This window comes from Elephantulus edwardii, unplaced genomic scaffold (genome assembly GCF_000299155.1).
Source record: "Elephantulus edwardii isolate Elephantulus edwardi_28Jun2011 unplaced genomic scaffold, EleEdw1.0 scaffold00072, whole genome shotgun sequence".
In the NCBI taxonomy this organism is placed as follows: domain Eukaryota; kingdom Metazoa; phylum Chordata; class Mammalia; order Macroscelidea; family Macroscelididae; genus Elephantulus; species Elephantulus edwardii.
In genome coordinates, this window is record NW_006399822.1 from 5,747,308 (window position 1) to 5,766,703 (window position 19,396).

Here is a 19,396-nt window from a genome sequence, read left to right on the forward strand (position 1 = left end):
GCTGGGAGGACAGGAGGGAGGAGCTGGAGGACAGGAGGGAGGGGCTGGAGGAACAGGGAGGGAGGGGCTGGAAGAACAGGGAGGGAGGGGCTGGAGGACAGGAGGGAGGGGCTGGAGGACAGGAAGGAGGGGCTGGAGGACAGGAGGGAGGAGCTGGAGGACAGGAGGGAGGGGCTGGGAGGACAGGAGGGAGGGGCTGGAGGAACAGGGAGGGAGGGGCTGGAGGACAGGAAGGAGAGGGTGGAAAGCCTGAAGGGCTTAAGGGTAGCAGGTCTTTCCCCACACTCAGTACAAAACACGGAGGGTGTCATTGGGGTAAAAAAAAAAAAATCAGAAACATTCCACCTGACTGAAAAAGAAAAAGACCGTACCTCATTCATTGGTGGCAATGCAGACCACGTATTTAAATCTGGATCATACTTCTCTCCCGAGCTCAGTGTCTGCTTATTTTCATCTTGGCCCCCGAACACAAACAAAAATCCTTCTGCAGAAATCAAAGCAAATACAAAGTCTTAAGGACAATGTCCGACACCTACATCCTGTGGACTATGACCGCCATCGCTTCTAGAGGGAGCAGCTGAGGAGACCCTTTTCTGCAGTGACTCTCGCCTGTGGACCGGGCCCTTCTCACATCTCATTCCGCTGTGGTCCAGGGGCTGAGACGTCAGGGTCACCACAACTGTGATTCCCTCCTGCAGGCTGGCACCAGGGCCCTCCAGGCTGCTTCCCTGTCTCTGCACCCTCCTGTTTCCCACAGCTGTGCACTCGGGACCCCAGAACACCAGGATCTGGGTGTCTGAGCCACAGCCCACGACTGTCCATTTAGGACCCTATGACTGTTGGATCTGGACCACCTAGTGAACTCTATATTCAAAGCAGGAGTGGAGAGTAACTGACACACTTCCTAGTTTGGGTAACGGTGGACTGGGTTGATGTGCACACACTCTTCTTCTGCATCACACACCCAAATTACTGGACAAAATAAACCCTCCACACCAACTTCGTATAAGAGAAGACAGACCAAAGTGAAGAGGGGTGGGATAGGCATCTCTTGGTTAAAACTCAAGCAAACCAGCTTTGCTATGAAGGCTCTGACCAATCTGGGAAATGTTAACCTTCCCTGTAATAAATGGAAGAGCAATGGTACTCAAGGGATGGTACAGAGACAGACAGGTGAACCCCAGGCCCAAAGACAGTGGGGCGCTGGCAGGGGAGCCCTCCAGGTGAAGGATGGCAGAATTAGTGCCAAGACAAAGCTCCCTGCTTGCTGGGGACTCCGCAGCTTTGGATTTGACTTGAAGCCTTGCATCAGTGATGTTTTCAGGCAACTGGCAGAAACAAATGCAAAATTTTGTGGTAAAAAATACCTTCACCCAAGGCTCTGCATGAAAGAAGTCCTTCAAGGGGGAGCTCTGGTGGCCTAGTGGCAAGGAGCTGCAACTACAATCCTAGAGGCGCACGGTTCGAATCCACCAGATGCTCTGCCGGGAAAGGAGGGACAATCTCCTCCTGTACCAGTCAGATCTGATTTGACGGTACACTCACACAAAAATAAAAAAAAAAAAAAAAGAAAAGAAGTCCTTCAAATATATTTGATGAGACGACCAGCACCCAGCCAAAGAAAATCAGGCATAAAAGGTTGTTACATGCTATTAACAAGAACAAGCAGAAGATAACAATGGAAAATAGTATTGCAAAGATTTTAAATACTGAAATAATTAGAGTATAATATCATGATGAATCTGTTTAAAATACAAAGGCAATTATGAAGATAACTAGGAAAACAGGGTCTTTAGAAGTGACAGCTGAGAAAAGTGAAGTGGGAAGATGCATCCTGTTGGGTCCACACCACTCCACGCAGCTCAGGAACAACTAACCTCAGTAATGCTGGGACCTCGAAAATGACGGCAACTCTACACGACAGTTGTGGCTGTCCCTAAGGGATGTTAATGTTCTGAAAGTTTTACAGGTAACGTCAGTGGGCACGCAGAGAAGAGAAATAAGAGGAATCCCAGGAGGACTGCTGGAGATAATTAAGGTCAATTAACATGATCCTTGTGGGGTCAATCCACAAGGGCAGATCTCAGAGGAATGGAAAGCCAGCAAACAGTAGTACAGGAACAATTGCTGTATCTTCTGTCACCTCCTGTGTCAGAGCCTTGGACACCATGGAGCAGCTTTTGAACTTGTAAACGTCAAGTAAGACATACTGTTCATAGTGAAATCACTGTCACGGTGGCTGTCATGCGTCCCGACTCAATGCATCCCCAGGAGCAGCAGAGCAGAACTGTGCCCCACAGGACCGAGCAGGCTGAATTTCAGAAGGTCATCGGGCCCTTTTTCTCACGGCCTCGGGTGGGTGCAAGCGGCCAACTTGTGAGCTGGCACCTACATGGGGCACCAGTCAGGCCACCACGGGGCAAAAGCAGGTTAGCTTGCGGTAACCAATCGATGGAACATTTTCCAGAGTCTCCCATGAAACACCTGCTTACACATCACACTTTATCTTTGATATGATTTATACCAGAATTTTAAACTGCATAAATTTCAAAGATGAAATAATCATGGCACAAAGAAATTCTGTGTTTCTTTCAGGGTCCCATAGCTGGGTAGAATGACCAAATTTTTTTTTTTTAACCTCAAACAAATGCTCCACTATTGAATTCTTAAGAACAGAGATGTACTGAAGATTTCAGAACAAGGACGGACAGAAGACAGTGTTGGAATCACTGAGTGTCTCACCACATACAGACAGTGTCTCAGGGCGCTAAGAAGCCCCGGGGCATGCTGCACGAGCCTGGAAAGACACGTCCCTCCAGTGCATTCACATACCTGCCGACAGCACGCCGTGGTTAATCCTCGGCACGCTCAGAGGGGCCAGTTCAATCCAGAGCTGCCGATTCGGGTCGTAGAGAGGGCACATACAGCGCATGGCTGCGGTTGGTTTCCGTGAACTGAGGGAATAAGATACCGATATGCAGTTAGTGTGGTTTGCATAGTAACTGATACTACTTTACTGCAAGTAAAAACATGGCTAAGCCTTCATGGATGCTTCAGAGACCTAAGAATTGTAGGGACGGCAGGCAGTTTGTGCTCAGGGCCATCGACTTGGCTCCCAGTGACGCCAGGTCCAGCAGAGTGCCGCTGCCCGATCCTGTGACATCCTCACACATCTGTGGAGCTGCAGCCACCGCGTCAATCATTCTCGATGGGCTTTCTCTCTCTCTCTGACCCTCTCCCAAGCATCTCTCCATCCCCCGTGTGAGAGATGAAGTCTCACCATGCCTGCTTCTAAGGAGTTACACAGTAACGCCCCGTCTTAGACCAAGCAGCTCGCACCCCCACCCCCACACTCACACTCTCTCCTCTCCACCGACCGTCACGATGCACTCCGAGTAACCCCGCGGTTTGAAGTTGGCGAGCATGGCCTCTCCCTGCTGGGGCTGGCTCAGAGGTATGTTGCTGCACTCTTTGACGATTTCTCGGACCAAGGGTTCATTCAGCATCTGCTCCCGTAAATAGCTGGAGTCTAACCCTGACACCCAGAGTGCAGACATCACCTCCTTCATGTGGACCTGCAGGGTTGGGGGAGAGGATGGGGAGGACGGGCGGGAGGACAGTGAGGACAGATTAGGGCCCACATTCTCGGCTTGTGGACAATGAAACCTGTGACAGCCACACGGCCCGCAGGCTGGTTCTGAGCACCAGGACGTCTGGAGCACGCTCTCCCAGTCTTTTCTCTTTTCATTGTGTACAACTTTCATAAAACAAACTCCTAATATTTAAAAATCACCAGGGTGGATTTTGTGTAAAACACTGCAAAGGTGCAAGCAGACCTCTTTGCATCCTCCAGGGTTCCCATGGCCATTGGGCAGCAGAGCAAACTCTCTGGCCATCCACTCTGTCTCCCACATGGGCATGCACGATGGAGATGACACTTCAACACACAAAATACACACAGTCATAGCTGGAAAGGATATGGCAGACCCAGACAGTGAAACTGGCTCAGCATTCATTCTAGGAAAAAACCCCACAGAAAATCCAAAGTAAAAAACGTGCCAGGTCCGACATAGCCAATTGTACAGAAGTCACTGTTCAATTCTACAGTGCAGCCAGAGTGCTCCTGAGAGACAGAGACGGTGGAATTCCACCTCACACACTCTGGGCATGGTGTCAGGAGGGGCAAGTCCTTGAAGAAAGGTGGGGAGTCAGAGACAGAGGGGAAGACCCTCAAAGAGAAGGACTGACAGCCACTGGACACCAATGGCTGTTATGAGTGGTAACTGACTTACTGCCGTGGGCTTGGTTTGGTTCTTACATGTAAATGTTCACCAAGGTGTGTTAAGTGGGTGCTGGTGAAAGGACATGGAAATTAAAAAGAACCCATCTATGGGAAGATGTTTCACTGATACCTTTTACATCACAATCTTCTGAGCCAAGATGAAGCAAAAAGAAAAGAATACAATTTAAACTAAAATAAAACAGAACTGGAAAAGTGAAGGCATCTCTTTTAGCTATAAGTACCTTTCTTATTTCTGTATCGTGTGCTATCCATCGAATCACTGCTTCAAACACGTATTTTTCATTGCCAACGTTTAACTTCTCAAGAGAAATCACTTCTTTGAGCTTTTGCGGACTCAGTTCCAGGAACTCCTCGGTGCTGCTGACGTCGCGGAAGTGCGTTTCAAGGTACTCCGTGGCAAGGTAGTGCACATGGTGCAGGCAGTAGTGCAGAGCGAAGTCCCGGATGCCGATGCAGTTCTCGGCAGCAATGCAGCCCTCCAGAAACTCACAGCACAGAGTCTTAAGGTCCGTGAGCAGGAGCAGGTCTGCCGCCTGGACAACATCCTGGATTGTATCTTCATTCAGCCTGATCTGCAAGAGTACCAGAAACGGTCCATGTTTGAGTTTATCTAATTTCAAAGCCAAGCCAGCAGTCTTCTGGCTGAACCCCAAGAAGTTTCCATGTCAGTGGTCACAGGTGGTGGGGGAGAGGCAAGTTTATACGGTGCCATCTGCTGTTTCAAGACAAGTCCTGAAGGGTCAAAGCGCCTGGGTGACAAGCGGTGTGGACCTGGCCAGCTTCCTAACTGCACTAGAGCTAATGCGATCCAGTACTGCTGGCCCTCGGATGGGGACGAGGCTACCACGCTCACCTCTAAGAAAAAGGTCAGTAACTGAAACGCTGGGAAATGGAAAGCCCTGTGTTCTACGATAGTTGAAAGAACTTTCGAAAAACACTTGTACCAAAACTGTTGAGAGTCTTGCCTCCAAAGATACTTAGTCCCTCCTCCTTCCTTGTTGAGAGAACAGTACAGCAACCTGAACTGGGTGTGTGTGTATGTGTTGTGTGTGTGTGTGTGTGTGTACACACACACACGTGCATGAGGTCTCCACGGCCTCAGAGCCTCATGCAGAACACTAGAACATGGCACCTGGTGCAACAGACACAGGTTAGCCTCTGAATACTTTCTGGAATAAATCTGTACATCCAGACAACTCCCTCCATGATGAACTTTCCCCGTTTCTCAATTTTGTTCCATTTTCTGATTGATGGTTCTTTTCCCACCACTGGATGAGTTTTCCATGTGTCAGAAAGGCAGTGTGGAAGACATATGGGCTACGAAATATTCAATCCCACAGCCAAGAGTTCAGACTCTCCCAAGGTGAGCAGGTGGGGTACCTCACCTACATTCAGAAATGGAAGGGAAAGACTTCCTAGTACAGTACAGCAAGGAACGTTTTTACCGCATTTTCACATCGAAGAAAACTGCTTGTCACCTTAGAAATGGAACAACAAAACTGTTGAAAGAAGTAAACGAGTAAGCCACATGGAACGGGAAGATTCCCACGTACGTGACATTATGTAAAAGGGTAAACAGCTGTCCAGATGTCAGCATGTGGAAAACTTAAAACTGCTTCTCTCTAAACTCAAATTATCAAATCAAGAGTGTGCTGTAACTTATGATGCAGCTGTGGTTTTAAAGATGAATTAGGAACAAAACGATAAATCTCAATTTGTAAATAGGGTTCAGCTACTCTTACTGGCTTGTAGCTTGTGCTGAGGGACGGCTGCTTGATTCTGCAGTCAGACAAGAGGGTGGTCTGAAGTCTGACTGTGTGATGCCAGAGCATCTCCCCTTGGTTTAAGGGAGTCTTAAAGTTAATTTAAATTCACTTCCTCTAACAACCACACACAAGTATATACCCTCACATCAATACACTCACCACTCAGCAGTGAGGGAGAGGAGAAAGCTCCATGAAGTGAAAAAGCCAAACCAGAACCACCCAAAAAGGTTGCCATGCAGCAAGTGTGACTGCACGGAGGGAGAGTGCTCAGAGGAACAAGCAACACACTTGGAAGAGTTACACAACCTGTCAAAGAAACAGCTCTTACAAAAAGATAAAGACAAAGTCAGCACACTGTCGATGAGCTCAAGGAGAGTCAGGACCACAGAAAGAACAAGCATCAAACACGGCCAACACCCAAATGCCGCCCACTAACCCGTCCTTCCCTGAGCCACACCCACACTTCTGACAAATCCTCCCTCTACACTTGAAAACACGTAACTTGGGGGGAGGACGGAAGGTGGAGGGCAAAGGAAAAACAAGACACCTGATCAGTCCTGACCATCCTCCAAGGGTTTCATTAACTCCCCTGAACAAAGTAGGAAGGGCAATCGGGAAGAGGGGGTAGGGAGGAGATGGTACTGCTGAGGTAACCAGGCCAGGGGATCACGGTGTAACAGGGGCCCTGAAATCGGTGTGAACCTGCTCCCTGGGAACAAGCCACAGGAAAATCCCAAAGCCCATGGTGGTACCGACTTCCATGACGTGACGACAAAATTAATTCCCCAACAGGGTAGGTAGAGAGCAAGACCGATCCAAGATGGAAAAACAAAGACATCGGGGAAAGGGACATTCTTGATCCTTCAGATCTCATGCTGGAAGGCAGCTCTCAGAAAGACCCAGCAAAAATTGTGACTGGGTGGTAAGGCTTTCTGCGGCTGGCTTCTCCTTGCACTGAGTCCCAGAGGGGCACCTTTGGGCTGCTGCACCTGTCCAGGACACCAGTCAAGCACAGGATGACGGAGGATGGAGAGGACAGGACCGGTGCGCTTTTGTTGAAGGAGGGATGCCTGGAGACCCTGACCCTGAGTTTGAAAAGCCTCTGCTCATGCCTCCCGCCCCTGTGTTCTCACCATACCTGCCCACTGAAGATGTAATCCAGGATCTCTCTCATAACCATTACTGATATCCCTTCAAGTTCAATTTTGTAAGTTGATCCATCATCTTTTGGAGGATTATAGTTTAACTTTGTCCTAAGAAAGGGAAAAAAAATGTGAAATTTCTATTAAGAACAGAAATTGTTAGATATTTATGCACTTAATACTCTAAAGCATACTTAGCAGTAGAAGGATCCTTACCTAGAAAGCATCATTTTTAAATTTTTAGATCAATATTTTTTCTAACATTCAACTATAAAACACATACTACAGTTTGCTTAGAATGTCAGACTATAACTGCTGAAAAACAAAACACAGGAGATGATTTTAAAAGTGTAAGCTCCACGGAAGCATAGCTACCTCCATCCCATCTTGGAAATTCCGCCCCAGTCAGGCCTGTGCTCCCTGTTCTGGGATTATCTAACGATTTTTAGTAATGTTATCACAGATCCCACAACAGGCTAGGAGCTTGAAAAGAACCTGCCTCTGACCAAATGGTTTTCTCTCCCACCCCATGCCTCTGCTACTCACATCTGAGGTAACAATTACCCTAAATCCTGTCTTCAGTTTCTCTTACTGTCTTTGTCATTAGCATATCATTAGTATATCCTATAAAATACACATGTAAGTGGTTGTTTTGCTCATGTTGGTTTGTCCTCCCTCTTTAAAAACCATCTTAAGCCGCACACAGTCTTTGGGGGCTACCTTTTTGCCTTTGGCATTTTGCTGAGTGTCATTCCACTGGCTCTCTATTTTTCCTGCTGTGTGATATTCCACTTTGCTGTTGATGGGCCTCTGGGGTTGGTTCCAGGCCTCTGAGACTGTGACTTCTACCGCTATATTTGTGCATATGCCTTTTTTCATACTATGCAAAGGAATTCCTTTTGGGGATATTGCTGAGGTGGAATTACTCCATGTCAGGAATCTTCCCATTTAGCATTTAATGATGTTGTTTTGCAAGGAAGACTAATTTACAGTCTTATCTGCAATCGTAAGAGTACCCGTAGATCCACAAACTCCACACATCTGTTGTTAAACGTTAACTCTTGTCTATCAAATACGGCACCTCAAAGGGTGGGGATCAGACTCTTTATATATGTTTGTGGACACATGTATTGCCTTTGAAACATCTGTGGAGCTCAGGTCTCGTCACTTTTAAAACTGAGTTAGTTCACTGTCCTCCTCTTATTGAAGTGCAGAAATTCCTATTAAAATGAATTCTTAGGCAGCCTTTCCCTTTCCTCCCAAGTTTTAAGAGTGATCAACAACCTTTATAACTAATTTGTGTGTTTTGTTTAAGAAATCTATCCTACCTTGTCTAACATCCAAAAGATCATCCCTATGTTTCCTACTAAAAAGTCCGAGATTTGCCATTAAAGAGAAGAAACTGAAGGAGCGGTGGGTTTATGTTAACTGGGACACACAGGCACAAGTACACTACATGCATGTAAACACACACACACACACACACACACACACGCACGCACACACGCACACACACACACACGCGCGCGCGCGCATGCACCCTCCCCCAAGGGGAGGAGGATAACCATGCAGCCTGAAGAACGCATTGTGCATGCAGAAACTGGCCAGTGTTCTACTTTATATATTCTTAACAATGATGACAACTCTTTTTCTTTTTTTAAGGCTAAGTCTTCTAATTGTTCCTCAAGATTTTGCTAATCAGTGCCTTCCCAGGCTCTCCTCCGCAAAGCTCTGTAAGACCCTCCCCAGACCAGTGAAAGATGGGAAATGTGTACTTTGAAGAGCATGGATCTGGGGGTCTCTGAAAAGGGACTAGGGTGCTCTGATGGCAAAGGAGATGAGTGCAGCTAACAGAAAGCCAGCGGTCCAGACCAGCTTCTCTGCAGAGAGATGAAACAGCTGCTCCCACAATCTGACGGCCCTGGAAACCCAAAGGAGCAGTTCTGCTGTGTCCCACAGGCCCACTACGAGTCGGGATCGACTCAACCTCAGCGAGTCTGGCTTGTGGTCTGGACAGGGGGTACCAGGCACATTTGAATGTGTGTAGGGGATGGTTGTTGTAGACAATTCCCTTCAAGTTGAGCACAACTCATAGCGACCCTGTGGAAAAAAAGGCCTGAAGCTCTTCTACAACTATCAACATTTATCAAAGTTCATAGTTTCTGGAGGCATGTTATTTAGGAAGTGGGTGCCGCTCCTGCTTCCAAACCTGTCATAGTATGTTATTGTTGTTTATGTGCCATTTAGTTACCTGTGATGTACAGTGACTTATGTACAGCAGCTTTGAACCCTTCCCTGTCCTGAGCCTGTCTAATTCCGACACACCAACCCCCATCGTCCCAGTTACTGTATCAATCCATCTCATCTGGGGTCTCCCTCTCCTGCGCTGTCTGCCCACCCTCCCGAGCATAATGTCCTTCTCCAAGGACTGATCTCTCCTGGCCTCATGCCTAAAATAAGTGAGGCGGAGCTTCAAAATCCTAACTTTCCAAGGAGAGACTTGGTTTCACCCTTTCCAAGACAGACCTGTTTTCTTGGCAGTCCACTGTATGTTCAAGACTCTTCTCCAGCATCACAACTCAAAGGGATCTATTCTTCTTCTGTCATCCTTAGTCACTGTACAACCCCCTGAAGCATAACAAGTAACTGAGAAAATCATGGCCTGTATTAGGTACACCTTTGTATTTAGACTGACATTGTTGTTCTTCAGCACTCTGGAGAGGTCCATGACAGATTTTCTCAATGCAATCTGTCTTGATTTCCTGACTGTTGGTGATATGGTGATAAGAGTGTTGATTGTGGAGCCGAGCAAGCTGTAATTGCTAACAACCTCAATCTCTTCTCCATTGATCATGGTGCTGCCAATTGTCCCAGTGGTGAGAATCTTTGTCTTCTTGATGTTGAGTTTCAACCCATATTGAAGACTACAGTCTTTGACCTTTTGCAGCAAGTGCTTCAGGTCTTCTTCAGTTTCAGCAAGCAAGGTTGTATCATCCGCATATCATAGTTGGTTAATGAGTCTTCCTCCAATCTTGATGCCACACTCCTCCTCATAAAGCCCTGCTTCCAGAATGATCTGTTCTGCATATAGACTGAAGAGGTACGGGGCCAGGATGCAGCCCTGACACTCTCATTTCCTGATTTTGAACCATGTAGTATTTCCTTGCTCTGTTCTGAGGACATGCTTCTTGGTTCAAGTATAGATTTCATATAAGCACAATCAGGTGTTCTGAAATTCCCATTTTCCTCAAGGTTAGTCACAATTAATTGTGACCCACACAGTCAAACACTTTTGCATTTCAATGAAACACAGATAGGTATTCTTCTGGTACTCTATGCTATCTGACATTGGCAGTAATGTCCCTAGTGCCACGACCTCGTCTGTACTGTACCAAAATGCAGAGGTGGGCATTTATACACTAAATTCTGAGATCGTTAGTTTTCTCTCCCAACTTTGCTTGCTCCTAAAATGCTGGAAGCGTCCAGAGAAAACTGGAAAACGCTTCTAGGGGATGAGAAGAACTGAAGATGGCCCTGAGATGCCCAGCCTGACTATACTGAGAAATCGCCATCACCAAGTCTAAGTGCCAGGCTCCCAAGTGCCCAGCTTCTTCTCGTCGCCTTCTGGAACTCTGTCCTTCCACACCACATCCAGAAAACAGATGCGCTGTCTGGGGGCCAGAGGCAAGACCAGGGGCCAAGCTTCTCAGGTGCTGACCCACCTCACTGACGGGGGGCTCGCTCATCAACACTTTCTCACACCTGCTACCCACCCATCCGGCACATAAAACCTTATTCTGAAAACTGAACAAACAGGTATCAGACACCTGACGAAGAGGAAAGATAAAAAGCAAACTAAGGAGAAAAAGAACAATTTGAAGGAAATGTAGATGATTAAGAAGGAAAAGTTTAAGTAAAAAAAGGAAACATTTCATTAATGTTCCCAGAAAGAGAGGCTATGATGCCTGTGAAACACTGCCATCAAGCCTGACCCACCTCACAGCATCCCCACAGGGGAGGGGAGAACCATGCCTTCGGGTTTCCAAGGCTCTGAGGATTTAGGGAAATGAGACTTGCAGATTTTCTTCCTCTAAGTGGCTAGTGGATTTGAACTACCAACTTTTTTTGTTAGTAGCTGAGCACCTAACCTCTGTTCCACCAGGGCTTCTAAAATAGGGTAAAAAAGGAGCCTTCAGATAACAATTAACAAAACAAAAATTTTATTGACTACAAGAAAAGCTTCGCCACTGGACATGATAGATGGAGGGAAAAGGTGAAATTATCAACGATTTCACCCTACTTGGATCCGTAGTCAACATCTTTGGTACCTGCAGTCAGATCAGTAGATGTGTAGGACTGAACAAGCCTGCTGTCAGAGACCTCTCCAAAGTGCTGAGGAGCAATGATGTCAATTTAAAGACCAACATTCACCTGATCCAAGTGATAGACTTTTCCATCACTTGCTCTGCATCAGAGAGATGGACGATGAATAAAGGTGATAGAAGAATGGCTGTCTTTGAGTTGTGGTACTGGAGAAGAGTACTGAAATCCCATGGACTGCCAAAAGAACAGACATGCAGATAAAATGCAGCCAGCATGCTCACGGGAGGAAAGGATGACAAAGCTTTGCCTCACATCCTTTGGGCATGTTGCTAAGAGAGCCTATTCCTTGGAAAAGAATGTCATGCCTGGAAGGGTGTGAGGTCAGCAGAGAAGAGGACGACCCTCCCAGAGCCAGACTGACATAGTAACTGCAGCAATGGCACTCTTTCAGGGGTGGGAGCCTGTGCTCCTTGAGGTTCCTGCCTCTGAACACTCCAGCCACCTGGGAAGAAAAGTATGTCCAAGGACCCAGGGATGTCTGGGCAGCGTGTCAGAGGGAACCCAAGGAAGCCTTCAGGACTGCACAAGGATGTGAAGTGGGGGCCAAGGACCTAACCTTAGGGCTCCTCCTCCCCTGGGGGTTAGATAAGTGGTCGAAACCCACTAGCCAGTTCACAAAGATGAGCCCGTTGGTTTCCCCGAAAGTTAGTCTGGGACACCGATGTGGAGTTCTCTCTGTCCTGCCCCCAGGGCGTCAGGAGTCAGAATGCACTTGGAGGTGGGAGAGGATGGTTTAGACAGAAGCAGTCCACATAGGGAGCGCTGCCGCTGGAGGCCTGTGCCCCACACAGACACAATATTAACTTCATACTGAGGGAAATGCAGTTGTTTCCACCTTGAACTTTTTATTGTAAAATCCGCTTAGACTTACAGGGTAAATTTTAGAAACCATATGGTGAGTTCCTTTATCTAGCATCTAGTACCGTTAATAACTTACGTAATCTTGTTGACTGTCGAGGTGAAACCTACCAAAAGCTGACTCTCCAGGGGTTTGTCAGAGTCTGTAAATCACAGAGGAGGAGAACGCTTATCCTTCTCCCACAGAGCACTTGGTGGATTTGAACAGCAGGCCTCTGAGACCGCAGCACGGCTTCCTACCACTAGGACCACAGAGCTCACCCTGATCAAATCTAAGTAGATGAGCTCGGTGCAAGCCTATCAACAAGACTACAGTCGTCACAGTTTCCCCGATGTCCTTTCTCAGTTGGGACTCAATCCAGGGTCCCACACTATACTCAGCTGTCACCTCCATCCTGTGACGACTGCTCAGTCTCTCCCTGCTGTTCGTGACCTGACACCTATGATAACTCAAAGACCCAAACCCACGCCATCAAGTCGACAATCACATGGCGCTCCTTGTCAGTTTCCAAGGCTGCCTATCTTGACGGACGCAGACGCCATCTTTCTCACCTGAGGCGGCAGGTGGGTTTAGAACGGCTCACCTTTTAATTAGTAGCCTGGTGGCACAGTCATTAGGTGCTCCAAACCCACCCATTGTGTGCAATCGTGAAGACTGTGGTGTGGAAAACTGCTGGGATAGCCCTACTCGGACCAGTGGGGTCACACTGAGCTAGAATTAACTTGACAGCAGCGGGTTGGGTGTTTGGTCAATTACTTAGGACACTGCCCTTGAACGTGCATGTGTAACAGATCTGCAACAGACTGAGCTTTGGCCCGGGATGTCACAGGAGTGAGCTCTCCTCCACCCGGGGCAGGATGTCAGCATGTCTTATTGCTGGCGGTGTGAACCTTGCTTTCCTGGTTCGGAGCGTTTCTCTCTGTAAGTAATCAACACGTTGGAGGACAGGATTTGAGAATGTGGATGCATCTGGTGTGCTCAATGCTTGCACACGACTTCAGCGTCCGCCGCTGGGTCCTGTTTGCAGTGGCTACTGCTGTGGGTTCAATGGCGACTCCAATTTCCCTCACACTGTCCCTGCTCTGTCCATTAAGAGCTCCTTCGGGATGGCTCTTGCATCCTTTCAAACAGCTTTTCTTTTGACTGAGTCCTTCATTTCTGGCACCACAAGATGCTCCAGCCTCATGCTGTATCCTCCCAGCCCCAGCGCTGGAACCAGCCATGTCTCCAAGGGCATCAGAGTTCTAAACCTCATCCAATTACATTTCAAAGTCGCCGCATTGGCGGCAGCAGTGTGGAGGGCTGATGGCGACTGGGTGTGGTGTGGGCAGAGCTGTGTGGAGTCACATCAGGAAGGAAGGAAGCAGGCTACAAGGTGGGCAGCGTCTGTGGGGATGCTCAAGGGGTGACAGAGCCTGGGAGATCAGAGGTGCAAATTCTCCATCAATTAGATGCTGAGGGTGTGGGTGTGTTACGAGGCGCTGTGGCATTGGCTCCGAAGCACAGCAGCCCTGGGTGTAACAGAACAAAGTCCCGACTGACCCTGCTCCCTCCTCACAATCTCGCTGTGCTCAAACACAACTGCAGCCAGTTTCACTGAAGGTCCGTCTCACTGAAGGTCCTCCTATGTTCCCGCTGACCCTCTCCTTTACCAGGCATGAAGACCATCTCCAGGGACTGGTCCCTCCTGTTAACACGCCCAAAGTATGTGAGATGGGGTCTCCCCAGCCTTGCTTCTGTGGAGTATTCTAGCTGAACTCACAAACAGGTCTATCAGGTGATCACCAACACCAGGGATGTATAAAACCATACAAGATCAAAAGGGCAGCATCTGCTAAAAGGTAACGCTCAGAGGCAGGAAGCAAGAGGAAAGAAGGATGAATAGAAACAGGAGATGTAGGGAGGAAGGGGATGTCTGCTGTTACATCGCGGGGATTGTCGTCAGTATCATGAAACCAAGTGAATGTGTCCTGCTGCAGGGAAAACAAATTTACTCCGTAAACTTTCAAGCAAATCACAACAAAAAAAGTAAGAAAGTAACCCATATTGATAAACCCTTTCTTTCCACATCCCGGCTTCAAAGGAAAATTCTGCCTGTACTTAGAAGCAATAAACAGGCCTCTAAGGTGATAAGCTGAGTCTGACAAACTCCGTTCCGCCTGGCTGTGCTAACAGCCCTGCACAGGGGCAGACGCTGCTCCAGAAGCCTGGCTGTAGAAAGCAGGTGCTTCGTGAGAGAAGGGTACCCAGCCCACCGGCTCTGAACAGAGACATTCCCTCAGCAATGTACATACACCAGGCACAGGAAGAGGCTCCGCATACTAGGGGATGGAGTCAGAAAAGAGATGAAGGGAGAGCTAAGAGCACAGACCAGTGTCCCTGGGTGAAACAGGGGCACCTTGGGACGGGAAGGGGTCAGCCTTAGCAGCTGGTCACTCTGCTCTAGAAGACTATCAATACTCCATTTCCCAGGAATGATATGATCTTCAGATTTCAAGTTTATGTGTCTAAATATTTTAAAATCTAATACTCCAGACCAGGGGCTGAGAGACAAAGGCCTGCTATACCTTGTTCCATATGGCCTATGGTCATTGCAAACAAAACTAAAGATGATCACATGACAGCATGCATGGCCCACAAGCTCTAAAACAGGTACTGTCTGGCCCTGCCAGCCCCTTCTCCAGATATTCTGATCTACTATGATGTTTTAGAATCTGGTCTAACAGGTACGGAAACAGATTTGAGAGGTCACCTGCAAAAGTGACACAGCAATGGTTAAGAGACCTAGGAGGATGGGCCTGAGGGGATTAGCCTCCACACCACTCCAGTCCACACTGACTTAGAGACCTGGGAGGAAAGAGAACAGTCTCATAGGATTGCCAAGGTGATAATCTGTGCTAAAACAGATGGTTTCACTCTTCTTCCTTGGAGCTACTGGTGGATTTGAACCACCAACCTTTTGGTTAACAGTCTGACATTTAATCCACACTGCCACCAGTTTAATCCACTCTTCAGATGTGCACTGTTTGGATCTTTAGAAATTAAGTCTCTTGGCTTGTCAGCAAAGATATCTGGTAGTACAGTGGTTAAATTACTTGGTTGCTAACCAAAATGAGGTGATTTGAAACCATCAGCCACCCTGACAGAGGAAGATGAGGTAGTCTGTTTCCCTAAAGACTATTGTTGTTATGTGTCATTGAATCACTTGAACTCATAGCAACCCTGCTGTCTACAACAGCTCTGAACCTTGCTCTATCTTGAATCAATTTTGTTGTCTCTGACACACCCACCCCCGTTATCCCAGTTACTGTGTCAATTCATCACAAAGTCTTCCTCTCCTGTGCTGTTCCTCCATCCTCCCAAACATGACATCCTTCTCCAAGGACTGGACCCTCCTGGCAACATGTCCAAAGTATGTGAGTCAGAGCTTCAAAATCCTTGCCTCCCTGGAGCAGCCTGGTTTCACCCTTATAATCTTGTGGAAATCCAGGGGTTGGTCATGTATGGTCACCACTGGTTGGTTGTATAGGGTCCTTATTGGTTGGTCATGTAAGGTCATCGTTGGTTGGTTGTGTAGGGTAACCATGGGTTGGTTGTGTCGAGTCCCTGTTGGTTGGTCGTGTATGGTTCCTATTGGTTGGTCATGTAGGGTCACAGTGGGCTGGTCGTGTATGGTCCCTATTGGTTGGTCATGTAGGGTCATTGTGGGCTGGTCATGTATGGTCACCATGGGTTGGTCATGTAGGTCATGTAGGATTATCGTGGGCTGGTTATGAAGTCATGTAGGGTCACCATGGGCCGGTCTTGTATGGTCACTTAAATACTCCCCTCAAAAAACGACAGAAAAGAAAAGCAAAAGGTTATTCTGGGGAGTGGGGGGGGGAAGGTTATTCTGATTTGTTCACAACACCACTATTCTGAAGACTAAAAAACTAGAAATTAAAATGTCAAACAAGAATGAGAAGCCAATTGTAAAGAACAGCAATATGAAGTTAACAGCAAGCAGCTGTTAAAATGATGGTATGGGCATTACATTAAAATATTTGAAAGTAGGAATAGAAAATCATTTCAAGTGATTTATGTACATGTTCCAACTGTAACATTATCTTGAATACACTGTTAAGAACCAGAAATTGGTTAACATATGTAACTGGCCTTTCCAAAGTTTTTCCTATACATTTTGAATCTAAAATAGGTATCTAAAATGTAAACCTAGATCATGTAATTTAGAAAATGCATCAGTAAGATTTACCTCTCAGAAGACAATTTTGGGGGAGGGCTGAAAGGATGAGGTTTAAACTTTAGGATGAAGTAAAAGACAGGAATCATGATGCAGCAACTTGGGAAGTGAAGAATTCCTCTAGAATGAAAACAAGCCTAACTCCTTGTTCTGGTCACACCCTGACCTTTCAGAAAGACACATAAAAGAGAGGGCTTCATGTCACAACCTGTCAAAAAGCTGCAGGTTTTCTGCTTACGTATTATTTTTCAGATGCAATTAAAAGAGGCTTCTGTAACATAAGACCCCATGTGTCCCCTTAAAAATGAAGTCCTGGTGTATACGCACTCCAATGTGGACAAGCCTTACAATTTTATGCTGAGTAATGAAAGGAAAAATATGATGCCATTTACACTAATTATCTGCAACAAGCAAATACGTGGAGACCAAAGCTGATGAGTGGTCATGGAGCAGGAGAGCAGAAGGCCAGTTACTGCTGAGGACACTGAACTGCCTGGTCATGGGGACCGCCCCACAGTGTAATGAACATGTATGTCACTGAACCAAAAGAGTTGCTCTTCCAGCACACTAAAACAATTTAAAAAATACAGTGAGACCCTTTGATTTGGGGAGAGGGGGTGCACTCTTAGACATGGCCTCTCTCCAATTAAGCACTGGTGGTGTGGTTCTCTTCACAGAGAGGGTGTCCATAAGGCAGGCACAGCCCCGTATTTCTACTCACTTTCTGGGATAGTGCCAAACATAATGGGCTATTAACCAAAACATTCACAGTTTGAATCCACTAGCCGTCTCTGGAAGTAATGTGGCTTTGGAAACTCGACGGAAAGTCGCCATGAGCTAGAATCAACTTGATGGGGCTTTGTCCTTCTCAGTTTAAAGAGCTAAAAGAAAAACCTTATGTCTTTCAAAAACAAAGAAAGTAGAACTCCTGAGTAAATCTAAAGGGAAAGTTAAGAATTAATATCATTTACTATCATCTTTGCCTTCATCCTATATAGTGCATGAAGACATGGAGTGAATATAAGAAGTGACCTCCCTGCTTTTTTTAAAGGAGAAAATGAGAGTGTGGGGAAAACTTCAGCTTCAAATGCCCTCCGTTCCGTTTAACAAAGGAAAGTCTTTGCCAGGCTGGGCTTCACTTCAGCATCCTTTTTGCTTCTGGTGCCTCCCTTATTTATAATCCACGGCTACAAACGTCTCCCAGTGACCAGAAGCGAAAACTGGCTTCCAAAATCTCACCAGGAGAACAGCTGCTTTAGCCACGCAGAGTAAGGGTGGTCTCACTGGAACCACTACTCCAGGATGAGGAATTCTGTCCCTTCTAACACCGAGTTCCGTTGTCCCACACATGGACTTCCTGGAACCACTCTTACAAAATGACTTTTTTCCTTCTGACTGTCATTTGAATGGAAGTTTACAAGGCTTGCTAGTTTCCTGCTCCCCATTCACATAGGTTTTGCTCTAGGACATTAATTACACACCACAGTGGAAGCACACTCATTCACTGGCCCCCTCTCACCGTGTCTTCCATTATGCCTTCTTTCTCACCTTTTCTACCTTCTGAATTTCATCTCTGGGCAAATGCTGCCCTTCTGACCCTAATAATCAACCATTTCACAGTTGACCAGCATTAAATGTGTGCATCCCTGGCGTTACTGTTCACCTTGTAGGACTGTCATTTGGCGGTAGCAGAGTCACAGGGTTGTTCAGTGACTCAGGACCATAGTCTCCGGGGTCTCACTGGTCTCTACTGAGCCAACAGGCCTGGGCATTTTCTGTTCTTAAATTTTGTTTCACAATTTCATCCACTCCCTCCAGGACCTTCTACAGTGTGTGAACACAGCGTGATGCCTTCTAGAGTGGTCAGCAGTAGCAGCCAGGAACCGTGTGGTCCTGGTCTTACAGTGGTCAGCAGTGGTAGCCAGGCACTATGTGATCCCCCTGGTCTCGGGGCGGTCAGCAGTGGTAGCCGGGTACCATGTGGTCCTTCTGTTCTCAGGGCTGTGGAAGTTGAGTTCATCTGCTCACAGAGTCTTTGGACTGTTTCTATGTATATTTGGTTTTCTGTCCCTTCCCTTTGTTCCTGAGAGGCAGTGACTAATAGACCTTAGAAAGCTGCTCATGAGCTTTTAAGGTCATCAAAGTAGCAGGTAAAACGTGGTAAAGACATTTTTATAGGTGAAACTAGACAGACAGATGGTTTGTTCTGTCTCTTTCCCTCAGCCACTTCTATCTATTCAGCTACAGAGTAAAATGTCACAGTAAAAAAAGTGTCATTGTCTTTGGCAGCTGTTTATGTAGCAGCCTGAACTGAGGACGCTGAGTTCTTCATTAGAAGGTACAGACTACAGATACCTCTATTCTCTTAAATTTGGATTCCATGCATGGTTTTAGTGCACCTGGCCCTTGAAATAAAAGACCTTTTAAAAGCACCTAGTCCAGTTACCCGAGTTCTGGTGGACTCGTGGTAAAGAAGTGCACGGCCAATTCAAAGGTATACGCGGATCGTGTCCACCAGATGCTCCACAGGACAAAGACGGGCAGTCTCCTCCTGTGCTTTTTCCATTTGCTTTGGAAAGCCCTCTGGATGGTCCGGCACCATCCTCACAATGTTTGTGAGGACTGAGCCCATGAATGCTGGCTTTGTAGCAATCTATCTCCCGGAGGGTCTTCCCTGTTCTCGATGACCCTCCGCTTTACCAA

General features: G+C 47.0%; 1 protein-coding gene across 1 annotated transcript in view; it reads right to left on the reverse strand.

The window, feature by feature from the left end:
* The window catches only part of GAN (gigaxonin), a 52,130-nt gene that overhangs the window by 18,546 nt on the left and 14,188 nt on the right, over window positions 1-19,396 (reverse strand). The window contains exons 3-7 of the mRNA XM_006888883.1: window positions 7,208-7,351; window positions 4,525-4,875; window positions 3,358-3,575; window positions 2,833-2,954; window positions 372-484 (exon numbers count right to left, since the gene is read on the reverse strand). Of these exons, the coding sequence (XP_006888945.1) occupies window positions 372-484; window positions 2,833-2,954; window positions 3,358-3,575; window positions 4,525-4,875; window positions 7,208-7,351 (948 nt within the window). The remainder of the gene's footprint in view (window positions 1-371; window positions 485-2,832; window positions 2,955-3,357; window positions 3,576-4,524; window positions 4,876-7,207; window positions 7,352-19,396) is intronic.